At 52.1% G+C, this 23,106-nt stretch overlaps 2 protein-coding genes across 2 annotated transcripts; one reads left to right on the top strand and one right to left on the bottom strand.

Moving 5' to 3' along the window:
• Positions 1–89: 89 nt before the first annotated feature.
• AARS1 (alanyl-tRNA synthetase 1) lies at positions 90–15,026 on the bottom strand. The gene is made up of 21 exons (XM_064722930.1): positions 14,950–15,026; positions 13,376–13,584; positions 12,569–12,757; positions 11,824–11,969; positions 11,544–11,735; positions 10,956–11,100; positions 9,576–9,721; positions 9,051–9,159; positions 8,806–8,956; positions 8,308–8,432; positions 7,532–7,676; positions 6,730–6,908; positions 6,160–6,273; positions 5,174–5,380; positions 4,363–4,547; positions 3,836–3,944; positions 3,067–3,180; positions 2,671–2,790; positions 2,115–2,201; positions 634–747; positions 90–355 (listed from the first exon to the last, which is right to left on the bottom strand). Exons 2-21 carry the CDS (start codon positions 13,517–13,519, stop codon positions 170–172), a joined length of 2,907 nt encoding a protein of 968 aa, XP_064579000.1. The 5' UTR covers positions 13,520–13,584; positions 14,950–15,026; the 3' UTR covers positions 90–169.
• A 2,543-nt stretch (positions 15,027–17,569) lies between these two features.
• LOC135452629 (C-signal-like) lies at positions 17,570–22,948 on the top strand. The gene is made up of 6 exons (XM_064722931.1): positions 17,570–17,728; positions 18,208–18,259; positions 21,348–21,535; positions 21,907–22,065; positions 22,363–22,473; positions 22,788–22,948. Exons 1-6 carry the CDS (start codon positions 17,585–17,587, stop codon positions 22,899–22,901), a joined length of 768 nt encoding a protein of 255 aa, XP_064579001.1. The 5' UTR covers positions 17,570–17,584; the 3' UTR covers positions 22,902–22,948.
• The last annotated feature ends 158 nt before the right edge of the window (positions 22,949–23,106 follow it).

The following is a 23,106-nucleotide window of genomic DNA, read 5'->3' as shown; positions in this document are numbered from 1 at the left end:
CCCGAGCAGGAGGCGGGCACAAGCCGTGACTGGCAGCGGGAGCCCAGCCCACCCCATCCCGTCCCGCCTCCAGAGCCGGGGAGCACAGCGCGGGGCAGGGAGCCTTTATTACAGCAAAGCTGCGCAGGGGACAGAGAGGGAGACAAAGGGACCGGGGTTCCCCCCTCAATCAGTTCTTCAGCTCCCCCAGGCGGAGCCTGGCAAAGTCCGTGGCCAGTTTCAGGGCTTCCTGCAGGCAGCCCACGTTCTTGCCTGTTGCCTGTGCAGAGATGTCCTTTCCACCGCCTTTGCCATCCATCAAGCCAGACACTTCCTGCACCCACTGGCTGGCCTTCAGGCCCTTATTTGCAGTCTCCTGGGCAGGAAGAGAAACCCAGCGGTCAGCACTGCTAGCAACTGCCCCACCCTGTGCCTACCACCCCATGAAGTCCTGACTCTTCCTCTTCCCTATTTGCAGAGCATAACCCCTCTTCCCTCACTTCTGCAGCCTGACAATAAGCCCAAGCACAAAGGCTGTGGCTTTTGCCAAACCCCAATCAGTTCTGGCTGTGTAATGTTAGATAGCTCCTGCCTGGAGGCTGCAGCTCCTCCACAGAGGCTCAGGGAAAGGCAGCCACACAGTCTTGGCATTACCTGGGGTACTTGACACAGGCAGGTGATCCTGCCAGCTTCGTTATCCACAGCAAAGAGCATAGCAGCAGTCTGGGGGGAATTAGTCTTGAAGAGCTTCAAAGATTCATTCAGGGCCTGGAAGAGAACAAAATAATTATATGACTGCTTCCCTGCACTTGCACCCAGCCCCAACAGCACCCACAGAGACCTCAGGGATCAGGAATTGCATTAAACCAGCCAGCAGCACTCTGCAACGTTCCTCCTGCCAAACATCAGCCATCTTCACATTCCTGGCAGTGTAAAAGCCTTGGCAGGGGACATAACCCTGCCTGTGTACCCCAAGGCAGGAAGGAAGAGATGCTTTTATTTCCCCACCTTGAGGAATACAGCAATTGGCAAAATCAGCCCCAGAATAAACCTTTGCCTGAGTGTACTGGCTGGAGGGGAAAAAGCTCCTCCCAGCAGAAGGGAACAGCTGTTCCAAAGGGAGTCAAGAGTACTCAAACACAGCATGAAGAGCCTGCAAGAGTTATCAGACACAGCAGGCAGGGAAGAACCAGGGAGACTGTCACACATTCTATTATTCTCAAGGAGACCATCATCCCTCACTTGCACAGACAGCATGATGCAGCACAGAGCCCCAGGAGTGGGTCCTCTGGTGAGCAAAGCAGTGCTGCTCTGGGTGGATTGGGAACACACAGCTCCCTGGGCTGCCAGCACTGCCATCCCGTGGGATGCACCCTTCTGCCAGGGAAAATGCTGCAACAGCATGCACTGGGAGCAGAAGCGTGATGCTGGTGGCCACAGAGAGTGAGCAGGATCAGCTCCAAGACTCTCAGAGAGGAAATTTTAACAGGGCATTAGCCCAGAGAGGTCTAAGCCCAGGCACAACCAGCTCCCACTGCCTGGCACTTACTGGGCTCAGCACTGTGGCACAACACACACAACAGAGCATTCATTCCAACAGAAATCACTTGGAAAAAAACGTGTGTGGAGGAGGGAAGGAGGAGATTCAGCCCTAGCCAGGGAAGATCTTTAACCCAGCTGAGCAGACAGTGCTGGGGCCAGCTCTGCCTGGTCCTGTCCACACCCAGCCCAGGACAGCACTCCTGGAACTGATCTGCAGGGGCCACAAGCATCACGACTTTCATGGCTCAGCAGAGCTGCTGCTCTCAGTCCCTTAAGTACATTTCAGTGTCATGGCTGCTGCAGGATGAGTCTTACCTGGGACACAGTGGGATTTCTGCTGGGCTCCAAATCTACCAGCATGGCTGGAAACTCAGCAAGTGGTCAAAACCCCACTACCCCTGCAAGCCCATGTGCCAGTCCAGGAGGTGGGACACAAGAGAATATCTCAGTGGTCCCTTCCCCTTCTCAGGGATGGCAGGTGGCAAGAGGAACAGCTCTGTAACACTGAACCATCTCTCCAAGTGATGAAAGACCACCCAGCTTCTCCTCAGAGAGAAGGAAGGTTGCTGAGGACAGATCAGACTTTCCCATACCTTTGCAGAGGCTCCATTTTCCATTTCCATGATGACCCATGGCTGGTTAGGATGACTCTCAATAACTTGCTTGGTCTTCTCCAGTACCTGAGGACAACAGTGGTCAGCCACTAAACCATCCACACTGTGTATGGACACAAGAACCACCTGGGCAGAGCAGGGACAGAGGTCCCCAAGCTGCCCAAACACACCCACAGCCCAGCCTGGAGCAGCCTCACACTATGAAGCCAGGAGGAATGTACTCTGACAGGCAGATATGTGGCCTGTAAGACACCATGTTGTGCATGACTCCTCCTCCAGAAAACTCCACTGGGATCCAGGAGGAAGCCTGCACCCAGGGGCTCTGTTAGGGCAGGAACATGCTGCCATGCTGCAACCCAGAGAACAGGCACAGAGGTAATTCTGCTTCAGAAGGCAGCAGGAGAAGCTGGAAGGCTGAACAGTGTGAGGGGCACTCCCACACATCAATTCTCCTCCATCCTGGACATTAACAGAGCTCCCAAAGGAGCACCCCACAGGCCTCCCACACCGTCCTTTATGGCAGCCCACAGCTCACTCTTTTCTGGATGTCAGCTTTGCTTGCTCGGTCCAGGTCATCCATGACCTTCTTCAGTGCTTTAACAGCCTCTCTCAGTTCATCCTTCTGCCACTGTGGGATAACAGCAGTGGCCAGAGTCTGCAAAAGAGGAGCAGGTAGAGAAGGTTAAAGGCACAGTAATCATGGCAGGAGATGCAGCACCTCACGAACTCTGCCTCAGCTGGCAGAGCCCAGTAAGCTCCCCTCCTCTCCCAGTGCCAATGACCTGAGGAAACAGGTGCTGGCTGCAGCACCCATGGGATGCAGGGCTGTTGGACAGGATCAGGAAGGTGAACTCAGGCCTCATTAATACCCAGTTCTGGCAATCAAGGTCCCTTTCACTTTGGGGAGGCTGAGCACTGCTACCATCCTCACCTCACTGAGATCTGTGATCTCCTTCTGCACATCTTTGTTGGGAGCTGTCTGGACCTTCACTTTGGCCTCCAGGGCTGACAGCAGTTTCCTGAGGCTGTCGACTTTCCTGAGGGCCTAGGAGGATACAATCTGAGTTAAGTCAAGCTGGAAGATTGAGCAGACTGGGCTTTTGGTCACCCCAGAGTGCAAAGAGGTGAGGAATGCTGGAATCCCCCAGGATGGAACTTAGTAACTCTTGGAAAGCCACAGGGCCAAAGCAGGCAGCACCTGACCAGAACCAGGGTGTCATGCTGGCACATGGGCTCCAGGTCTCTTTCCTTTGTCAGGATTGCCAAGATCCCCCCAAAAGAGAAATCATCTCCTCCATGAAACCCCTTTCTCACACTTTAGGGAGCACCAGCCCACATCCAAAGTCATTGCCTCCTGCAGCAGAGGACTGGATTCTCAGACTTCACCACTCTCCTGCTGGCCTTGCCAGCTGCTGAGAGCTCTACATTGGCAGCCACTCTGAAAAGCAACCTGAGCTAACCCTGGAGCCATCCCACACACCCACCCAGGTTTGTCTGCCACAACACCTGCAGCTGAGACTTCCCTCTCTCTTCCCTGCTCTGACTGTAGTACAGTCAGGGTCTCCAGAACACTCTTTGGCAACAGCAGCACCCTTTTCCATGAGTCCCTCAGAGGATACTGTGCAAATTTGAACAAAATGAACTTTGGCATAGAGTTAATAGGTGGAATTTCACAGAGGATCTCTCCTGCCTAGCCTTACCTTCCGAGCTTCAGCTCCAGTGACTGCAACTATCCTCCGGATGCCTTTAGCAATTGCTTCTTCTGAAACAATCACAAAGGGGCCAGCATGGCTGGAGTTCTGCAAGTGCCTTTGGAAAGAACCCAGACAGACCCACAAGAAAGAGTTACAAGTCCACTTCTCATCTCAGCAAGAATCAGAAAAGAAATAAGACAACCATCCTGCCAGGGAAATGCAGCAGTGTGGGGACAGGCAGAAAAAACAACCAGTGCTGAAAGCAAATGAGTGAGGAAAGGGTGGTGAGACCTGTGCTCCCAGCAGTGCCAGAGGCCCTGAGTGAGGGCAGGGGCAATACAGGCAGTTCCCTGCCTGCAAAAGGTAATTTTAAAGACTGATTGACTCAAGACTGGGAATGCAAAGGCATATCATCACCACCACCTCCATCTCTGCCCTGGCTCTGCCCAGTGTATGCTCATGACAGGAGCTCAAGCTCCACAGGAACTCCTTTCAGCTACCCTGCACCTTCCCCGGCCTCTCCAGGTACTCACGTCCCTCCGCAGAACTCAATGGAGGTGATGGAGCCCCCAGGGCCAGAGGGGTCAGCCAGCAGCTCCTCCACAGGGATGCCAATGGAAACCACACGCACAGGATCGGGGTAGGTCTCATCAAAAACTGCCCGAAGACCTTGGATAGCTTTGGCTTCTGCAAGAGGGCAGTCCTTGGCATACACAGTCTGCAGGGACAGCAAAGGGATGCAGGTAACAGCCAGTCATGTCAGCTGTGACTGAGAGCCCACATTCCCAGGGAATTTCTTCCTCTGAAAGATCCTGGAAATGTTGTGCCTTACCTGAGATGGGGCTTGTTGGCCTACAAGAATCACAAAGTTATTAAAAGACATTTCATCTTCAAAACTCCCCACACTACCTGCTCAGACTCCCTGTGTGTTGCTGCACATGCAAATGGTTCCAAGCAGAGATTCCAGGGTCCTTCAGGGTCAGCTCTGACACTTGGCACCAGACAGAGCAACTCTCCTGCCACTGGGCACACATCACTGGGTTGTCTGGGTGTATGCTGTAAATCCAGCCAGGCCTGCAAAACTACTCTGCCAAACTTCCCAGCTCTTGCAGCTGATGTGACACTACTGCAGGCGTGGGAACACTTCAACCCTAGTAAGGGCTTGAAACCAATGAACCAAACAATCCATATGGAGTTTTCCCACTCAAACCCCTCTAAGGTGATGGCAATCTGTGCACAGTACTGCACCAGCAGCTCGGAATCCTCCTGTGCCTACCAAACTCCCAGCATCCCAGATCATCCAAAACAGGGACTCAAGGCATACAACGTGTCACCCATACCCACCTTTGACTCCTCGATCATCTGGTTGGCAATCCCCTCAACCTTCTTGATTTCCTGTGTGGACAGGGCTCCCTTGGCCGTGAAGTCGAAGCGCAGGCGGTCGGGAGCCACCAGGGAGCCCCTCTGGTCGGCCTCCCCCAGCACGGAGCGCAGGGCGAAGTTCAGGATGTGGGTGCCTGTGTGGTTGCTCATGACCGGCCTCCGCCTGGCCTGAGGGAGGAAGCCACTGTTGGATGGGGTCCCACAGCCCAGAGCCACAACCTCGTCCAGCAGCCGAAGGGGAGGGTAATGCCCTGCTCCAACAGAATCCTAAACTAGCTCAGGACACCAGAAACAACTGATCACACTTTCTGCCTTGGAGCTTCAGCCACAGAAACTGGTGTTACCCAGCAAACCTGTGTGTGGCTTTTTTCCTGGCAGTTCCCTTGTTTGGTCTGTGTGGAAAGAGGCCAAGGACAGATCAGGCACAGATAACTAATCTCTGTTCCTCAGCGGGGAAAAGCACTTCAAGATGGAAGCCTTCCCTCTTCCTCTAAAGATGCTGCCTCTATAGGGAAGGGAAATTCATCAGGCTGATTGTGCTCAACCCAGCACTCCCTCAGCAAGCTGAGCCCACAGGAGTAATGTTTGGACTGGGGCAGAGAGCCCAGGCTCTCTGCTGTTGTCTCCACACAGTGGAGCACCACACATGTTCTCCCTGCAAGTCCCAGAATGACCCAAATGACCCAAAACACATGATCAAAATGTGTTTCTGCCTGTGACCAGCAAACCCAGCAAGAGTGGCTCTGAGCTAGCTGGGCATTATCTGCTTTGTGGTAGGAGAAAGCCAGGTGTAAAGCAAGAGAGACTTGGGAGTCAGCCAGACACTGGTTGATTGTGTGATGCAGGGAGGGCAGGACCCAAACATCAGCCCCCTGCCCCCACAAAATTCAGAAACAAAATCCAGAGAAAAGAGACAAGCCCATGTGTTACACCATGTTTTAACTCACCTCATCAATAGTCAGGTGGACCTGATCTCCCACTTTCAAGCTCCCATACAGAGTTCCTATGTGCAGCACGTAGCCTCCGCGGACCTGAACGTTCTTCACAGTGAATTCTGTTTTCTGTACAAAGAGGGAAATGCCCCATGTGAGCAGGGGAGACATCCAGCCAGAAGTCTGAGCTGCAACTGGAAAGGTCCCAGTGAGGAGCTAGAGTGGTGTGTGTGCTGGAGAAAGCTGAGTGTCCCCAGGCACAGCACACAGCAAAGCAGAGAAGTGAATGGGGCACAGAAAGAGCTCCCCACCTCAGCTTCAGAGCACTGCCCTTGGGCTTGGCAATCCCAGCACCACCACCACAGGCACCCACATTCTGATGATAATAGCACAGAACTGATCTCCTCAAGGAGCAAGGGGAACAAAACCCCAGTACATCCATGCTGCACCACCAGAAAGGAACCCTGTGCATTGCATGACATCAGATATGGATGGGAAATTGCTGGAGCTTGCTTGGCCCCTTCTCCCCTCTGCCCAGGCACTGTGTCAGACTGAGCCTAGCAAAAGGCTCTCAGGCCCACTCACATCCTCCCTGCTGTCGTCATCCTTGACCATGTAGCCCTGGTCGTAGATCTGCCCCCCCTGCTCGGCGTAGAAGCAGGTCCTGTCCAGCACTATCCCGCACTCCTGGCCGGTGGAAGCCTCCTCCACAAAGGTCTTCTCCCTGCGGATGGCCTTCACTGTGGCCACGAGGCTCCCGAAATCTGCCACCAGGAGGACAGGCAGTGTCAGTGAAACAGGAAAACCTTGTAGACACCACGTGGGAGCAGAATGTTATAGCAACACCTCCCAGTTATTGCAGGAGCTCATTGCACAAATCCCCACACATCTGCAGGGGATAAGGAGAGAGGAGTAAGGCAGCAGCTAGCTGGAAATCTCATTTAGTGCCCTCCTAGGCAGGGACTGTCACTGCCTTCCACACCTATGCAGCAAAAGTCAGCAGCACACATGGCTATGAGCCTTCAGCCTCCTGAATCTCCATCAAATGAAACTAGCAGAAGAGCCAGAGTGACCAAGCCAAGGACCCTCCAACTGGCCAAGCAGAAACTGCAGTCTCCTGCAGCACTGGCAAAGGAGCAGCTGAGAAATACCAACATAGGAGCGTGGAGACATAAAGCTGTAGGAACAGGAATTCCCTTAATTTAGCAACAGCAGTACAGTAGCCCCTGAATAGTCTGTTGTCTTTGTCTCCTCAATTAGTAACAAGCAGACTATTCAGCTGCACAGCCTCCCACTTCCAACTCCATGTCCCAGGAAAGGGGAGCCCAGAGGTACATGCCAGGCAAGGTTCAGGAGCAGAACATGACTGTGAGAAGGTTTTTCATACCATAGGTACCACTTGAATCTGAAGCATAGTTGTATTTTGGTGAGTCATCTGTCACCTCCAGCCCTCGGGCTCTCAGCTCTTCAATGGCATAGATGTCCAGCATGAGGAGATCTTCCCCTCCAGCACCCTTGCCCTGGGATTTGAGCTGCCAAGGAACAAGGTTTGAGAAATGACCTGCCAAATACCAAGGTTTAAGAAACACCAATGCATGCCAGCCTAGCTGCACATCTTGCTCACATCCCTCAGCACTCCCTGATTTAGAGCTCTGCCCTGGGAAGCTGTGTGCCAGCACCTGGAAGGTGCCAATTTTTCTGGCTTCAGAGCATCCAGTTCCAGCATACAGACCAAGTGGGCCTGAGCCCAGTAAGCACCAGGCAAGCACCCAGCTGGTCAATGTCATGCCCTGCTGCTGCAGCAAACATACTGGGAAATGCACCCAAGGTGCAGGCCTGCCTGGATACTGATCCTTGGACAGGGAATAACTTCCCTAACCAGAACAGGACAGCAGAGGTGCTCCCAGCACTCCACTACCTCTGTCTGAAGGCTGAGCTCAAGGTTCCAGGCTTTGCTAGTCAGCAAAACCAACCCCACCTGTACAGAATAGACATGACCCAGAGCAACTGCAGTTGTCCTGGATTTTCCCACAGGAAAAACCATGAGGCATATGGGGTGTGAGCAGACTCAGTGAGAAAGGAGCAACTCATGACTGCAAACTGCAAGGAATGGAATTCTACCTGCCCACTCATAAACTAGCTTCCCTTGGAGCTGTTACTCACCTGAGCATTTTTCCGCTCCTCTTCAAAGCCCTCCATGTCTACAACAAGGCCCTTCTCCTCTGCAATCAGCCCAGTGAGATCCGCAGGGAAACCGTAGGTGTCATACAGCAGCCAGGCAGTGTCACCTGCAGGGAAAGGGCAAAGCAGTCACCTCTCATGTTCTATGAGACATTGCTCCCTTCCCTGCTTCTCCACTGGCTCTGAGCTATGGCAGGACAGTGAACAGGTCTGGAGAATGTGAACATCCAAAAGGCTCCTCCCTGGCAGCACAGAGATGTGTGTCTGGGCAGCTTAGAAACCACAGCAAGTGAGCACAGGCCAGAGAAGAGATGGGTGGCTCAGCTCTAAGTGATGTCTTCTGACTCCAACTTTGTCTCCCTACCACCTTCTACCACCTCTAATTTTCCTATCCTTTTCCTTCTCCTAACTTCCCTAAGTCACTATGTAATCCCAGATAACAAATGCCTTTTGCTGCATCTAGACAGAACTCAGCCTTACCAGGAATGACTTTACTGTCCCCAAGGCTCTGGATCTTCCTGTCCAGGATGCGACGGCCTCTGCTCAGTGTTTTCAGGAACTGATCCTCTTCTTCATTGATAATGTCCTTTACCATATCTGGGTCCTTCTTCAGCTCAGGAAAGGCATCTCCCTGCAGACCCAGGAGGAGGAGCCCTTTAACATGGAGATCTGCACACCTCAGCAGAGGAAGTCTTAAGCAGATACAGTGGAATAGGAGAACTTACCAGTGACTGCACCACCACATCAACCAAAGTAGCAAAGAACCCCTTGGGGGCATTGAGCTTCTCATGGGAGTAGCGCACAGCCCGTCGGAGAATCCGCCTCAGCACGTACCTAGGGAACAGCAGAGCCCCCCATGCAAATGTTACACATCTGAGCAAGTTCTAAGGGGCTCCAACAGCATCCACCTACCAGCACCCCCTCCCAGGACCAAGAGCACAGGGCTTTCTCCTCTTGTTTTCCCTCATGGCAGCAGCAAGGCACAGGTGAGGTGCTAGGCCCCAGCTCCATGACCCACATTCACTGTGTGCCTATGGAGTCCACTGGCACCTGCAGCACAGCCTCCCAGCCCAAAATTCCCCACTTTTTCAACAGCAACAGTGCACCAAGCTGGGCTTTGTGACTTTCTGCCCACAGTCATCTTATCTGGGGGCTGGCACAGCAGCAATCCTGCTCACAAGAACCTTCAGACTCATGCATCAGTCTGAGAACAGAATGGGAGTGGTGACAATGCAGCAGCTCCTTCTTACCCTCTGCCAGTGTTGTCAGGCCTGCCCCCGTCCGAGAGGGCCAGGGTGATGGTGCGTGCATGGTCAGCCAGCACACGGTACGCCATGTCTATTCCATCAGCATCCTCGGCCCCAACCTGCCCCAGGTAAGGCCTGGCACCTGTGCCCTGTGCAGGGAGAAGGCAGTGGGCAGAGGGTACAATTACTGACAGTGGCACCATGGCAGAATTACAGGGGAGGGCCTCAGAAGCCAAGCCAACCCCACCACCCACAGCCACAGGAGAATATTCCTCTTGGAAAGAGGCAACACAGGGAACCTAGGGGAGGCACAGAGGGCTCTGCATGGTGCCATGGCCCATATCTCAATGGCAGAAAGCTCTCCAAACCAGAGGCAAGAAAATGCAATTTATCCCACCATTAAGAGCCCAAGAGAGAGGAAGAGGAGAGTACAGGAAAATAATTTGTTTTGCACATTGGCTCAAGTATTCCAACCTGGCATAACCTGCCCAGCCAAGAAACCTTTCAATTTCTGTCACACAGGAGATAGTCCCAGCTTTCCTCTTTTAGGATGCTTTTATCCATATCCTAGGGAAAGATACTGCTGTAACCATGCACTGCTTGCATATGGTGCAAACCTCCAGCCATGGGCACAGTCCCTCCACCCAGGTCCCCTGCACATGGCAGGAAGGCAGACAAGGACACTGGGACTGTGTCTGGCCAGTGGACTTAACACTGAAAAAAGGGAGCTGTACAATTCCAACTCTGGAGCTTGGCACCTCATTCCTTAGAGGTAGCAGGAACCTGGGCTCTTCTCCCTGCATTTTATCCAGCATGATCTAGAGTAAGGAAGCTCTGCCTCCTCCACAGAGGAAAAAAAGGCTTGGACCTGCACACAGAACTTCCAGCATGGGACCACGTTACCCATGCTGGACAATGAACAATGCAGCAACAGCACACAGGTTCTGACAATGACTGTTGTGGTTTATGGCAAAGCACTCCTAGCTAAAGGAATTTTCTACAGATCAGCATGTTGCAGGTGTGAGGCTGAAGGACGAATTGATTCTGGCTTAGCAGTACCACGTGCTCTCTAGCATGTGGCAAAAAGATGGCACTTGGCCATGTTGGACTGCAGAGTATCTCCCACTGGGAGAGGACCATGGAGTGTCCATCAGGACAGTTCACAAAACTGGGAAAGCTGCACCACTCACTGTCCTGTTTTCCCCTGGAAACATGGCCCAGGGCAGCAATTACTGTGCCAGCCTAGATCACTGCCCTCAGCAAAGTGCAAATGTGTGGGCTCACATCAGCTGGGAAAGCACAGACCACCCTGTCCAACCAGGCCCATACATCTCCCCAAGAATTCAGGGAATGGATGCAGCTAGGTCAGGCTTCAGTTCATACCTTTTGGATGGCTTCAAAGTAAGGAAGGAAAAGGTCAGTGTCATAGTTGGACATCTTGTTCTGCAGCACAGAAACCAGCCTCTCCAGGCCCATCCCAGTATCAATACTTTTCTTAGGAAGGGGTTTCAGTGTCCCATCAGCTTCCCTGCCAAGAAAGATGAGATGTTATGGATGGAGGCTCTGCAGGGGGAACCCCTTTCTCTCAATCTCTGTAAGATTTACTTCCATCAGATTTGTGACACAGGCCCGTACATAAGCCACACAAAGGACAACTTTGATAAAATACAGTTAACAAGACCCTAAGCAAGAACTTAGACCCAGAGCAGACAACTTATTCCCTACTGAACACCTGGCAGATAAACAGAGAAAATATTCTCAGTTTGTCCCAAAAGCAGTGTGATCAACCCCTTCTGTACCAGTCTGTACCAGTGGGTAAGGGGACAGAGCATGACAAAGTGCTCAGCTGCTGGATAACTGGGAATGGTGAGTAAGCCACAGGCAGCTGAAAGAACACACAGCCCAAGCAGCCTCCCAAACTGAGCTGGAGCAACCTGGCTCACCTGGAAGCTGGAAGCAGATCTGGCTCACCTATTGAACTGTATGAACACCAGGTTCCAGATCTCCAGGACGTTGGGGTCATCCTGATTGACCAAGTGTGAAGCATCTCTGTCCCCAATCCGGTCATAGTGGATCTCGCTGCAAGGGCCACAGGGGCCGGTGTCTCCCATTTCCCAGAAATTATCCTTCATATTGCCAGGCAGAATCCTGCCCTCAGCCAGCCTGTAAGAAGAAATTTTTCCTATTATCCAAGCCAAATAAATTACTATTGCTCATCAAAACAGGCACCTTCCTCAGTGAAAGGCCTTACCCCAAATCCAACCAGATCTGCTTGCACTCCAGGTCTGGCTGCAGTCCTGCAGCCTCATTTCCACCAAAGTAAGTGACATAGAGCCTTTCAGCAGGAATGCCAAATTCCTTGGTGAGAAGTTCCAGTGCCAGTTTACAAGCAAGTTCCTGCAGAAGAAAACATGAGGTCAGCAAGTAAATGCAAAATAATTTCTCTTCAACATCCAAAGTACTGACTACTGTAGGTATCAGCAGCTGAAAACTTTCTGACTTTTGACATAAGAAAGAAAAATTAATACATGCAGTGAAGAGGGCACAAGAAACATCTCACATGACTGTCTTGATGCAGCCAAGTTAATGCCTAGCATGTTCACTGCCTCCAAAAATACTTTTAATTCTGACTTTAAATACTACACTAGCAAGAAGCTTGGGAAAGGAAGTCACTATTGTATGATCAGTCCTGTTTGAAGGTGAGTCATAGCTGCATAGCACATGTTAGTCCCCACATCTCCAGGACAGCCACCAAAATCTCCACCTGAAGACTCCAGACTAGCAGAGTTAATTTAATCAGCTTTGTAAACCTTAAGTAATTAATCTCAAATCATTCTGCAGGGTTGGGGCAGCTTCCAAGCTCATTTATTCCAAAGGAGCCACAAGCACCTCTTTGCCAACACATTCTCTTTCATCTTGGCAACTGCTCTGCTGAGCTTATAGAGATGCATAAATCTGCGCAAGAGAGATTCAGAGCTGCACCCAGACTGTTTTACCTTGAAGTAATCCCCAAAGGACCAGGACCCCAGCATCTCAAAGAAGGTGTGGTGATACACATCTTTGCCCACATCATCCAGGTCGTTGTGCTTGCCCCCTGCTCGGATGCACTTCTGAGTGTTGGTGGCTCTGCTCAGCTTAGCGAGTGGGTGTGAGGGGTCGATGGTATTGAGGAAGATGGGTTTGAACTGCAAGGAGAGAAAAAGGACAAGTGAACTGCTAGAAAAGCTGAGAAACTGAGGAAAGCACTCAGAACCTGTTTTCAAATGTTCCCAGCAACAGCAAGGCAGTAAGTGTCATGATATCACTAGTCTGAACATACCCAAAGCACTTTCAGAAACAAATCTGCTGCTCCTGTCCATGAGAAGGCTGCCTAGAACTCAGCACTCACACACACACAGGTGTTCCTAGAGCCCACCAAAGCCCAGGCCTTCCAAAAGGGACTAAAAGCTGTCAGATTCCCAGCTGTCAAAAATAAAAAACTGGGTGCTGATCTGCAGCAGACCCCTTGCAGCATCCCAGTCTCAACCACTCTTCAAAGACACCATTAATCATTTGTGCCAGGACTGCTGTGGTACCAAGGGTCAAGGAAACGAGACTGGCAGAGCTCTCACCATAGGAACCTGTTCCAGTGCTCTTGCCAATTTTGTGAGAGCACAGAGAACTCCAGAGGACACACCGCTCATCTCTCTGTGACCCGAAGGAAGGTTGAATAAAGAACAATTTTCCCAACAGCTCTAGAAACAGCTTCACAGTTTCCAACAGGATATGTTCATAGGACCACAATGCCAGGGTGGGAATCCTACCTGATTCATACCAGCATTGGCAAAGAGCAGTGTGGGGTCATCCAGGGGGATTGTGGAAGATGAGTGCACATAGGTGTGCTGGTTTTCCCTGAAGAAGTCAATGAACCGTTGCCGGATCTGGCTGGCAGTGAGCGGGGTCTCCATCTGGAAGCTGGAAGTTGCCACTGTCCAAAGCAAGGGGCAGGAAAGTGGCAAAACCTCGGTGCAGTCTGAACAAATGAAAACAAACAAAACTCTGATGTGTTGTCAGCTCAAGGGGAACATCAAGATCATAGTCTCCAACTCCAGAAAGGGACTCCTCACATTGTTAAGTACGCACTGACACTTCTGTCCAACCATCAATCTGCCCCAAATAGTGGCAGCCTAAGCTGAAATTTCCTCTCTTCCAAACTCCCTCATTTCTGGGCTCTACCTCAAGTTGCCGGTTGTTTGATAACACATTGTTATACAAAGTATCAAACTCAAATGGATACTAAACTTAAGAGGTTGTGTTTGCCTTACTGAGGACAGAGGGACTGCCTAGTCACCAAAGCATTCAAAGGGATTAAATGCAGAGTGAGGAGACATCATTATGGCATTTCACTATTTAAAGGGGCTTATAAAAATGATGGACAGCAACTTTTTTCATGGGCAGGTAATGATATGACAGTTTTAAGGGGGAACAGTTTTACACCAGCAAAGGAGAGATTTAGGTTAGATATTAGAAAGGAATTATTCCCTGCGTGGGTGGTGAAGACCTGGCACAGGTTGCCAACAGAAGATGTGGCTTCCCCATCCTTGGAAGTGTTCAAGGCCAGGTTGGATGGGGCTTGGAGCAGCATTGTGTAGTGGAAGGTGTCCCTGCCTATAGCAGGGGTGTTAGAATCAGGTGGGCTTTAAGGTACCTTCCAATCCAAACCTTTCTGTGATTCAATGACTAAATCATAGAACAGCCAAGTTTAAAATGACTCCTGAATATAACCTTGTCCACCCTCCCTGCTCAAAGCAGAGCCAGCTGCAGGGATGCCCGGCAGCCTTCCTTGAGGGACCCACATCCCTACATGCACACCAGAGGCAAGTGACAGCCTGGAGGGCAGCACCGCCCGTGTCCTACGGGCACACAGGGCTGTCCCTGACAGCTCAGCGCAATGCGGATCCAGGGAGGGAGGCGAGATCCCAGCAGCCTGCTGGGCGCGGAGAGACGGGAACTCCCCACAGGAGCAAGGCCTGGGAGCACTCACAGCACACAATCAATTGGGCTGGAAAAGTCCTCTGAGATCATCGAGTCCAACCTCGATGCTGCAGGAGGGAAGGACCCGAGGTGGGGAGAACCAAGCACAGCAGCGGCCCCAGGCCCTGTCAGAGCCTATGCTCAGACATAGCCGCTCTCCAGCGCCCGAGGAGCGGTGAGGGCACCGCGGTGTCCGGCAGCGCCGCCCGGCATCCCCCCGCGGGCCCGCATGGGGCGCGACCAGTGCACCGCCACCCTCCCGCCCTGCCCTCTCCGTGCCCCTCTCCCCTGTGCCCGCGGGTCCCGGCCGGGCCACGGAACCCAAACCCAGCAGCCGGAGCTCCCCGGGCCCCTCGGGCCGTACCTGCGCGCCCACCGCCGCCCCTCGCTGCGCTCCTCCGGCCGCGCCGCAGCGCCGCTCCGCCCCGCCCCCCTGCTGGACACCACCTCCCATTGGTTGCGGCGGCTGTCACTCTTCTGCAGAGTCCCACCCATCCGCGCGGCGCCCCGCCCCCGGCTGATGCAATGGCGGGATACAGCGGCCACGTGACGCGGGCGAGCTGAAGCCTCAGTGGGCGCCGCCATTTTAGGGGTGCCGGCCCTGCAGGCGCGGGGAGATTGTCTCAGAAATCGGGTTCGGTCCCTGGTGTGCAGCGAACCGATAATGACACATTGAGTGATTCAGAGCTACCCCAGCCTGCCTGCTCGGTGGTATTCCACAAATCCAGCACACCCCACCGGACTTTCCAGGCTGTTATTTATGCACAGAAATTCAGGATTAGTGACAGCCCTTCTGTTAGGATTGACCAGTATGTTCCATACAACTCACATAACCCCAGCTAACTTCTACTCATGCTCAGGGGAAGGGTCTTTATGTGCGGAGGGTCCTTTTGATCTGGAGGTGTGATTTTCAGTGTTACAAATTTTGCCAAGTTAGCAATCCCTAAATCTTGTTAGTTCCGGAATGTCCTTGAGTGAGGGATGCTGGCTGCTGCCTCTTCCAGCGATTAGCTCTCCTTTCCTGCTGATTAGGCTTGAAAGTATCCAAAGGTTTTACATCAAAGAACAGCCTGACTTAAGATAACACTGACTGACACATTGCACATTTTGCAACAATGATGCTGCCGGCTGCCATGGAGGGAGCCGGGAGCTGTGGGGCTCAGCCGGGAAGGGGCTGTGGCAGAACCGGAGCTGGCTGGGGGTGCTGGAGGGGTGAGCAAAGCCCTGCTGGGTGATGTGATGGCTACAGGGTCTTTGCAGGGGTCTGCAGGGTCGAAGTCAAGGCTGTGAGATGCAGGAGAGGTCCCTGCATGGCTTTGGTCATGGAGCTCATGGGAAGGGCTTGTGGACCCAGGCCAAGGGGCAAAGCATGTATGCAGGAGAGGTTCCACACTGACAAAAAAATAAATCACTCTGAGGACAATCAAGCATTGAAAGGGAATTTGGGAAGGCTGCAGGGTCCCTGGAGGGTTTTGAGGTCAGGTTCATGCCCTGGGCAACCTGTTCCGAAGTCATTGTCGATCCTGCTCCTCCTGCTGTGCCTTAGAGTAGAGTTCTCTCAGTTCCTCTCTAACCTGGACAGTTCCCAGGTGCCTCTGTAGCATTGAAGCCTGGTCTCATCTCTTCCCTGGCGCTGGGGCTGTGATTCTGGAGCCATGAGTGTGCCTGTGCTGCTGTCCTTGGCCACCATCGGTCAGCCCTTTCCAAAGGTCACTCCCCTGCTTGGCACTGGCCCGTAGCCATTCTTGGTCATGCAGCCCTCTTCGCTTGTTTCTGTTGTTTCCTTCCTAAGGAGTCTGGAAGGAAAAGAGGAAACTCCAGTCTAATTTGTTCCTAATGGGAGCTCTGCTCTGGATACTGCTGGCAGGGCAGGCAAGTCTGTGCAGTGTAATTGTTTGTGCAGGTGACTACACCTGCAAGAACGTCTGCAACAGCAGTTCCGACTCCAACACCATCCAAATCCACGCCCAACGTGCTTACCTCTCATGGGGGCCATAGTCTGTCCACCACCATGGAAGGAAACACCACTGCTTCTTCCCCTTCATGATCTGTATCATCTGAAAGATGATCTTCCAAACGTGGGGGCCCTTCACCATCTCCCGAGTGTTTCTTTGGTGATTGCCAAATGTGGAACCACTCAGCCACTTGGGGAATAGAGACTTCTGTTCCCTCTGCCATACTGAGCAACAGGTATGTGCCATGAGGCACATCCAGATGGGATGGACCCACCCCCACTACTTTCCTCTTCTTTTTTCCTACCCCACCCCATATTCATGTTGCCCCAGTTCTTCTGTTTTAGCTGAGGCTTTTTACATGGCAGCTCTATGCTTCTTCTAACATTTCTGCATTCTAAAAATCCATGCCCTTAGGCTGGCCTGGGTTGCAGCAGCCTTGCTTTTACAGGCATTTCTTCAGCTTATAAGCATCCAGCATTGTCCTCAGCAAGGAGGAAGGTGATGGATGTGAGCTTGAAGCCCCAGCAGTCAGTGGTCAAGGCTGCAGGGAGTGGGGGGTCCTTCTCTGCTGGCTCCTGGATGCTCTGGGGCAGAAGTGTTGGAAGGAGTGGAATTTGCAGCACATAAACTGCATTCCCTGTGCTTCCCAGGCTGGGCTTTGGATTAGTGTCTCAGAATTCAACTCACCCCACAAACTAGGAGATTGCTGGCCACAGCCAGATTTGAACCTGTTCTCCTTTTCCTCGCAGTGCTCTTCCAAGTCTGTGGAAGAGGTGGACCCTTCTGCTGTTACGGAGACTATGGAAGCTGGGGCTTTAGAGGAGCATAGTGACAATGCAGGTGACATGCAGCCCTGTCAAATATCAGGGAGCCCTTGGTCCTCTTGAGACCCTAGTATTTGGGGCAGGCGAGGGGCCAGGCGCTGGCACTGTCCCAGTCCCCATGGGTGCCCAGAGCCACACCCTGGGCTGTGCCAGGCTCCTCTTCACGCCAAGCAGGCGGCACCCCTGCCATGTGTCACCGCCCGGCGCAGAGGCTGGGGACATGGCTGCACTGGCTCGGAGCGTCCTGGTGACAGGGTCCAGCCGGGGCATCGGGCTGGAGCTCGTGCGGCAGCTGGCCGCCAGCCCCCGGCCCCCCCAGCACATCTTCGCCACCTGCCGCGACCCTGAGGGCCCCAGAGGGAAGGTCAGTGCGGGCACAGGGAAGGGGATGGTGCTAAGCCAGGTGGGCAGAGGGGATCCATGCTCCCCACAGCCCTGTTGGCTTGCTGCCCTGCCTGGGTAGCCCAGGAGTGGGGGCAGAAGTGCTCTGGGGGTCTCATAACCCCCCCAGCTCCCTGGAAAAGGCAGTGCCCAATGTGGCAGGGTGGGATGAGGCTGGAGAGGCAGACATGTATTCAGCACTCAATCCTGCTGTGTCCATGGCTGGTTTACCCCTTTTCTGTGCTGGGATTACTCAGGAGGGGGGGCAGTTCCTAAGCCCAGCAGCATCTGGGCTGGCTGTGGGGTTGCTGCCCTACCCCATCCACTGGGGATGGCCCTGTGTTCTTTCCCCACAGAAAGCAAAGCCACCCTGGCTCAGTGATCTGGGAGCAGGGGTGGGACACCTGACCATGCAGCCAGTGGCTTCTAACCTTGTCCCTTGCCCCATCACTTTATTTCCAGGCCCTGCAAGACTTAGCTGCCCAGCATTCCAGCATCAAACTGGTCCAGCTAGGTATGGAGCAACCTTTCTCCTTGCACCCAACATTGCTCTCCGGTGATTTTGGAGGTGGGAGCAGGGGCAGCTTTTGCAGGAAGCTCTAGCCCTGCCAGGTGGGGAGGGATCCATGGGGAGGCATCCATGCACACTTGGGCAAGCTTCTCCCTGCAAATTAAGCTGTGCCCTGGCTGGAGCAGTCAAACTGGCTTCAGAGAAGGCAGAGGTGGGTCCAGGCATCTCAGCTGAGCAAGTGTCACTGGAAAGGCATGACGTCTCTTCCCAAGGATGCTAAATACAGTGCCCAGGTTTTGGGCTGGGACACATGGGTTCACAAAGTGAACAAGATAGGGCACAATAACCACCTGGATGGTTCCTGAGGAGGAGGGTTGGTTTGGGATCTGCTTGGTGGAGGTCATGGTTGGCATTTCTTTCAGGTAAAAAAGGGAGGAAAAAAAGCTAAAAATGACACATGGGAACTCTGCCCAGCCTGGTACCCCAGGCTGATGCTCTGAGCCAGAGGCACAGGATGTCCACAGCCTGGACTGGGGAGATGTCCTCTTGGCCATTCCCTCCTTCTATGGATGTGGGCCAAATTCAGTGACCTTTTTCAGCAGCATTTGGGAGAAGCACAAGCTGCAAATGGACCTCGGCAACACAGGGAGAACAGACAGGCTGTTCTCTCTCATTTGGAATTGGTAAAGTTGGATTGGGGTATTCACAGGAAGGAAGCTTCCAGGGTGCTGGACAGAGACAGGGTCTCACTGGGGAGGACAGTGTTTGGGTGAAGAGTGGGGAGATAAGGAGCACCAGTCTTGAGAAGCAGAGATTTCCTGTGTACCCCTGTGTCTGAGAGAGTGGGGGCTGCTTTTATTAATGAAGAATTAAAAGAACATCTAAATCCAAAAGAAACATTTTGGCAAAGTGCCTGCACTAGGATTGCCATTGGTGTAAAAAGTGAGGTGGGAAGCAGCCATAGCTTCTAAATATTTGTATTTCATTGAAACCAATAATAAGAAAACTGAATCAAGGCTATTCCATATCAGTACCTACCTATCTACCTACCTGTTTATTTGTTTAAAAGCACCTGAAAAGTTCAAATAACTTCAGTTCAAGTTCAACTTTTTAAATACTTAGAAAATAGACATTATTGAATTCAGGCTTTACTACAAAGAGGCAGCAAATCTCTCTTTTGCTATTAAGTAGGTTATTAAAATAAAATACCTTCTCTGTAATAAAAAATAAATGAGCTGTGAGCCCCTACTGGCAGTACCTGATGGGAAGAGCATGGCCAACATAAAGGGACATCTCAAGGAACTGGCCACAACATGAATGATCTTTTCTAAAAACACACATCCCAAGTCCTAACCTGTCAATAAAGTCCCAAAATAAGCTTAAAAGCTCTTAAATATCAACAGCAACAAGATACTTTTTAAAAAGAGAAGTTGCTTCAAGCTCTCTTGATCCATAAAAAGGAAGAGTTGTCTTCAAACCAGTAACAGGCATAGACTCTTCAGGAAGAAAAGCTAAAAAATAACTCAAAAATGTGTAAGATCTGTCACTTCTTTTCATTCTCTCTCTTTCTTTCCCACCCTCATTTCTTCCAGGGAGACAAGCATTGGTTATTTCATCAAATTTGGGGATTAAGGACTAAAAATGTGTTGGTCCCACATGCCTTGGAGCAATGACTCAGCTAACCCAAACAAAGCAGTTAATCATTCACCAGGTGACCAAAAAATCCCTCACATGTACTGGAGTGGCAGAACCTTGAACTTCATCCCATTGTTCTCCAAAGAAATAACTCTAAAGCACTCTGTGATTTGTTCTGCAACTAGACATGCAGTATCCTCTTGAATCCCAAGACTCCTTCCCCTCCCAGCAGCCCCACAGCAGATTTTCCCATGGTGTTCCCCTCAAATGTTTTTAGGACACCTCTACAGAGGTCTGGGCTGCACAACACAAGGTAGGAACAAGTCCCATGCTGCTCACATACTTGCTTACCACCATAAAAACATCAGGCTAGTTAAAAATGCCAGGGAAAAGGATCTCTTTGCTGCCCATCAGTGTACAAATATTCCAAGAAAGAAATCTTCAGCCTTGGAAACCTTTGCTAAGTCACTCTTTTCCAAGAATGAGAACAGAAACACAGCTCAGGGGCCAAAGTGTTGCAAAAAAATAAGGAATCTGCAGTCCCCCACTCCCAGCAGGCTCATCACATTGGCATCTGCAAAAAACAGGCACAGAAATGTGCATGGGAACAAGGGCACACTCCAACCTGCCCATACACGTGAATATTCATGGTTTTAAGGGCTCTGTGGTATACCTAAGGTATTAAAAAGCAATATATAAAGTTTAATGTTGGCCTAATTAGCCTGTTTCACATCCTGAAGGTATTTAGATGACCTTTTAAATAAACAGATGATGGCCACTTCAGTTGGTGAGTATCCAGGACAGGATGTAAATCCTAACAAACAACCCTGACAGCTAATGCAAGCTTAAGGACGCAAACTTAAAAAAAAACACCACTTTTATTGCCTAAGTCAGAAAAATCCTGCAATTAAAGCATGGCAGAATTTCAAAAGCTATACTAATACTTAAGCAAAGAGGAAGGCACTGGGGATGCTTATCCTTGTTAACCCAATTTCAGTTGTGCCTTGTTACTTGAGAGGGGATATCTCCACAACTTGCTCAGTAGGGATAGGGAAGTTCAGATTCAGAGCCTGCAACCAAATACTGCAGGTTACATCCCAAATATTTTATTACTTGTACTCAGCTCATCTGTGAAAATAAACTTGGGAGTGTCAGTGTGCAAGGACCAAGCATCCCTTGTACAATCATAAATTCCTTAGATACAGAAAGCAAATACAGACAAATTTTTCCCACCAGTAGCCCCCACATGACCCAAAATGATTTGAACTAAGGTTTAATTCAGCTGAGGCTGCAAAACCAAGAGGTAAGGACAAACTGCTGCTCATTCCAATGTGCATAATCTGCTAAACCTGCTGCATCCCTTCTGGATAAGTGCTGCTTCCAGCCACAGCACAATTTCCAGTGGGTGCTGTGTGACCCATCAGAGCTATTCTTCACTTTGCTTTTTCCCTGGCAGACACAGTGAATTTGCCCAGCATCCAAAGGGCCATGCAGGCTGTGGGGAATCATCTGAAGGACCAGGGCTTGAACCTGCTCATCAACAATGCAGGCATCAGCTCCCATGCCACACTGTGCTCCCTGGACTCGCAGGAGATGCTCGACGTGTTTGCCACCAACGTGGTTGGGACACTCCAGGTTGTCAAGGTATGTCTGGACCTTTTGCATTTCTTCTGTTTGGGAAGATGTTCCAGATGGGAATAAGGGCACCTCCATGGATCTCCCCTGCCTACCCAGAGGAGCTCAGTGGCTTAGCCCAGCCCAGCATCCCCCATGCTTAGGTCTTCCCCACCTGGAGTGGCTGCCTGTTCCAGGCTCACTGGGCCAGCTCACTCCTTTCCTGGGGACAGGAAAGGCTGGAGCCTGGCCCCTCCTTGGGGCATCTTCCCCATCTCCTGCACTTCTGCCAGGAGTGTCTGTCCAGCTGCTTGTCTGCAGTCTGTGACAGAGCCCTCCAGGATGGTCCTCAAATTGGGGTTCTGTTACATGTTAATGGAGCATTGGTGTCTTTGCATCAGGAATTTCTGCCGCTCCTGGAGCAGGCAGCGAAGGGAGAGGGAAAGGAGGGTCTGAGCTGCAGCAGGGCTGCTGTCATCAACATCTCCTCCAAGCTGGGCTCCATCGGGCTGTGCCTCCACGTGCCACAGGCCCCCATGTACCCGTACCGGGCCAGCAAGGTGAGCTGCCAGGGACGTGCTGGAGATGCTGTCCCAGGCACGGTGCCCATGGAGGGGAGGGAGCCCCTGGGTCACCCCCTGCCCCAGCCACCACCCCCTGCCTGGTTGTCCCAGGTGGAAGCACAGAGACTGGGACAGCAGCAGCCAGGACTGAGCCTTTCCAGCAGGTCATGCTGATGCTTTGTCCCAGGACCAAGTCCCATTCCCCACCTCCACAGATATTTTGTGGCTATGAAATGTCTCCTCTCCTGCCCACACATTCCCTGGGTTGTGCTGGCAGGGCTGTGCCTCTTCCAGGCTGCCCAGAACATGGTGACAAGGTGCTTGGCTGCAGAACTCCAGGACAAGGGGATCTTGTGCGTGGCCATCCATCCTGGCTGGGTGAAGACTGACATGGGCACACAGGAGGTACTGGGCTGTGCAGGGGAGGGTCAGCAGGACCCCCACTGAATCCCCATGTTCTGGGGAGGGCAGGGGCACTTGGGGGATTTTATGTGATGCTGTGGCTGCCAGGACCATCTTTTGGAGCAGAGTAGGCAGGGAGAAGGCAGCAAGCTGCAACACACTGAGTATGTGGGATAGCCAGCCCTGTCTTCCCAAGCCAGCCTGGAGAGGTATGACAGTAAGGAAAAATATGCCTGTGAGCACCATGGATGCTGCTCCCAGGCAAGCACCCTCCCCAAGAGCTGCTCTTTGTTACAGCTCATTGTCCTTTTCTGCAGGCACCACTGACAGTGGAGCACAGCGTGAGGGGCATCCTGACTGTGCTGGCCAGCCTCTCACAGGACACCTCTGGAGCCTTCCTCGACTGGGAAGGGAACAGCCTGCCCTGGTGATGGACAGATGGACAGCGCCTCTTGCCCATACTGCAGCCTCTGCTTGATCACCCCTGCTTGGTTCACCCCTCTGCATGGTCACCCCTGCTCACCCTCAGCCCTCCCCACACTGCTGGGGAGAGGGAATCAGCCTGGGAAACAGCCTCTCCCTCCTTTCCCACAGTATGTGTTACCTGTGCTCCCTCTGTATCCCTCACTCTGTAAA

Source organism: Zonotrichia leucophrys, chromosome 11 (genome assembly GCF_028769735.1).
Source record: "Zonotrichia leucophrys gambelii isolate GWCS_2022_RI chromosome 11, RI_Zleu_2.0, whole genome shotgun sequence".
Lineage (NCBI taxonomy): Eukaryota > Metazoa > Chordata > Aves > Passeriformes > Passerellidae > Zonotrichia > Zonotrichia leucophrys.
Note: the sequence above shows the minus strand (reverse complement) of the source record. Positions and strands in the feature narration are given on the sequence as shown.

Excerpts from the sequence above, each read along its gene's own strand:
- LOC135452629 (XM_064722931.1), top strand. The coding sequence starts at position 17,585 with ATGGCTGCACTGGCTCGGAGCGTCCTGGTGACAGGGTCCAGCCGGGGC. Across the intron at positions 17,729-18,207 it reads CTGAGGGCCCCAGAGGGAAG|GCCCTGCAAGACTTAGCTGC; the intron begins GTCAGTGCGGGC and ends CTTTATTTCCAG. Across the intron at positions 21,536-21,906 it reads GGACACTCCAGGTTGTCAAG|GAATTTCTGCCGCTCCTGGA; the intron begins GTATGTCTGGAC and ends TCTTTGCATCAG.
- AARS1 (XM_064722930.1), bottom strand. The coding sequence starts at position 13,519 with ATGGAGACCCCGCTCACTGCCAGCCAGATCCGGCAACGGTTCATTGAC. Across the intron at positions 2,791-3,066 it reads AGATCACAGATCTCAGTGAG|ACTCTGGCCACTGCTGTTAT; the intron begins GTGAGGATGGTA and ends CCTCTTTTGCAG. Across the intron at positions 2,202-2,670 it reads AAGCTGACATCCAGAAAAGA|GTACTGGAGAAGACCAAGCA; the intron begins GTGAGCTGTGGG and ends TGTTGTCCTCAG.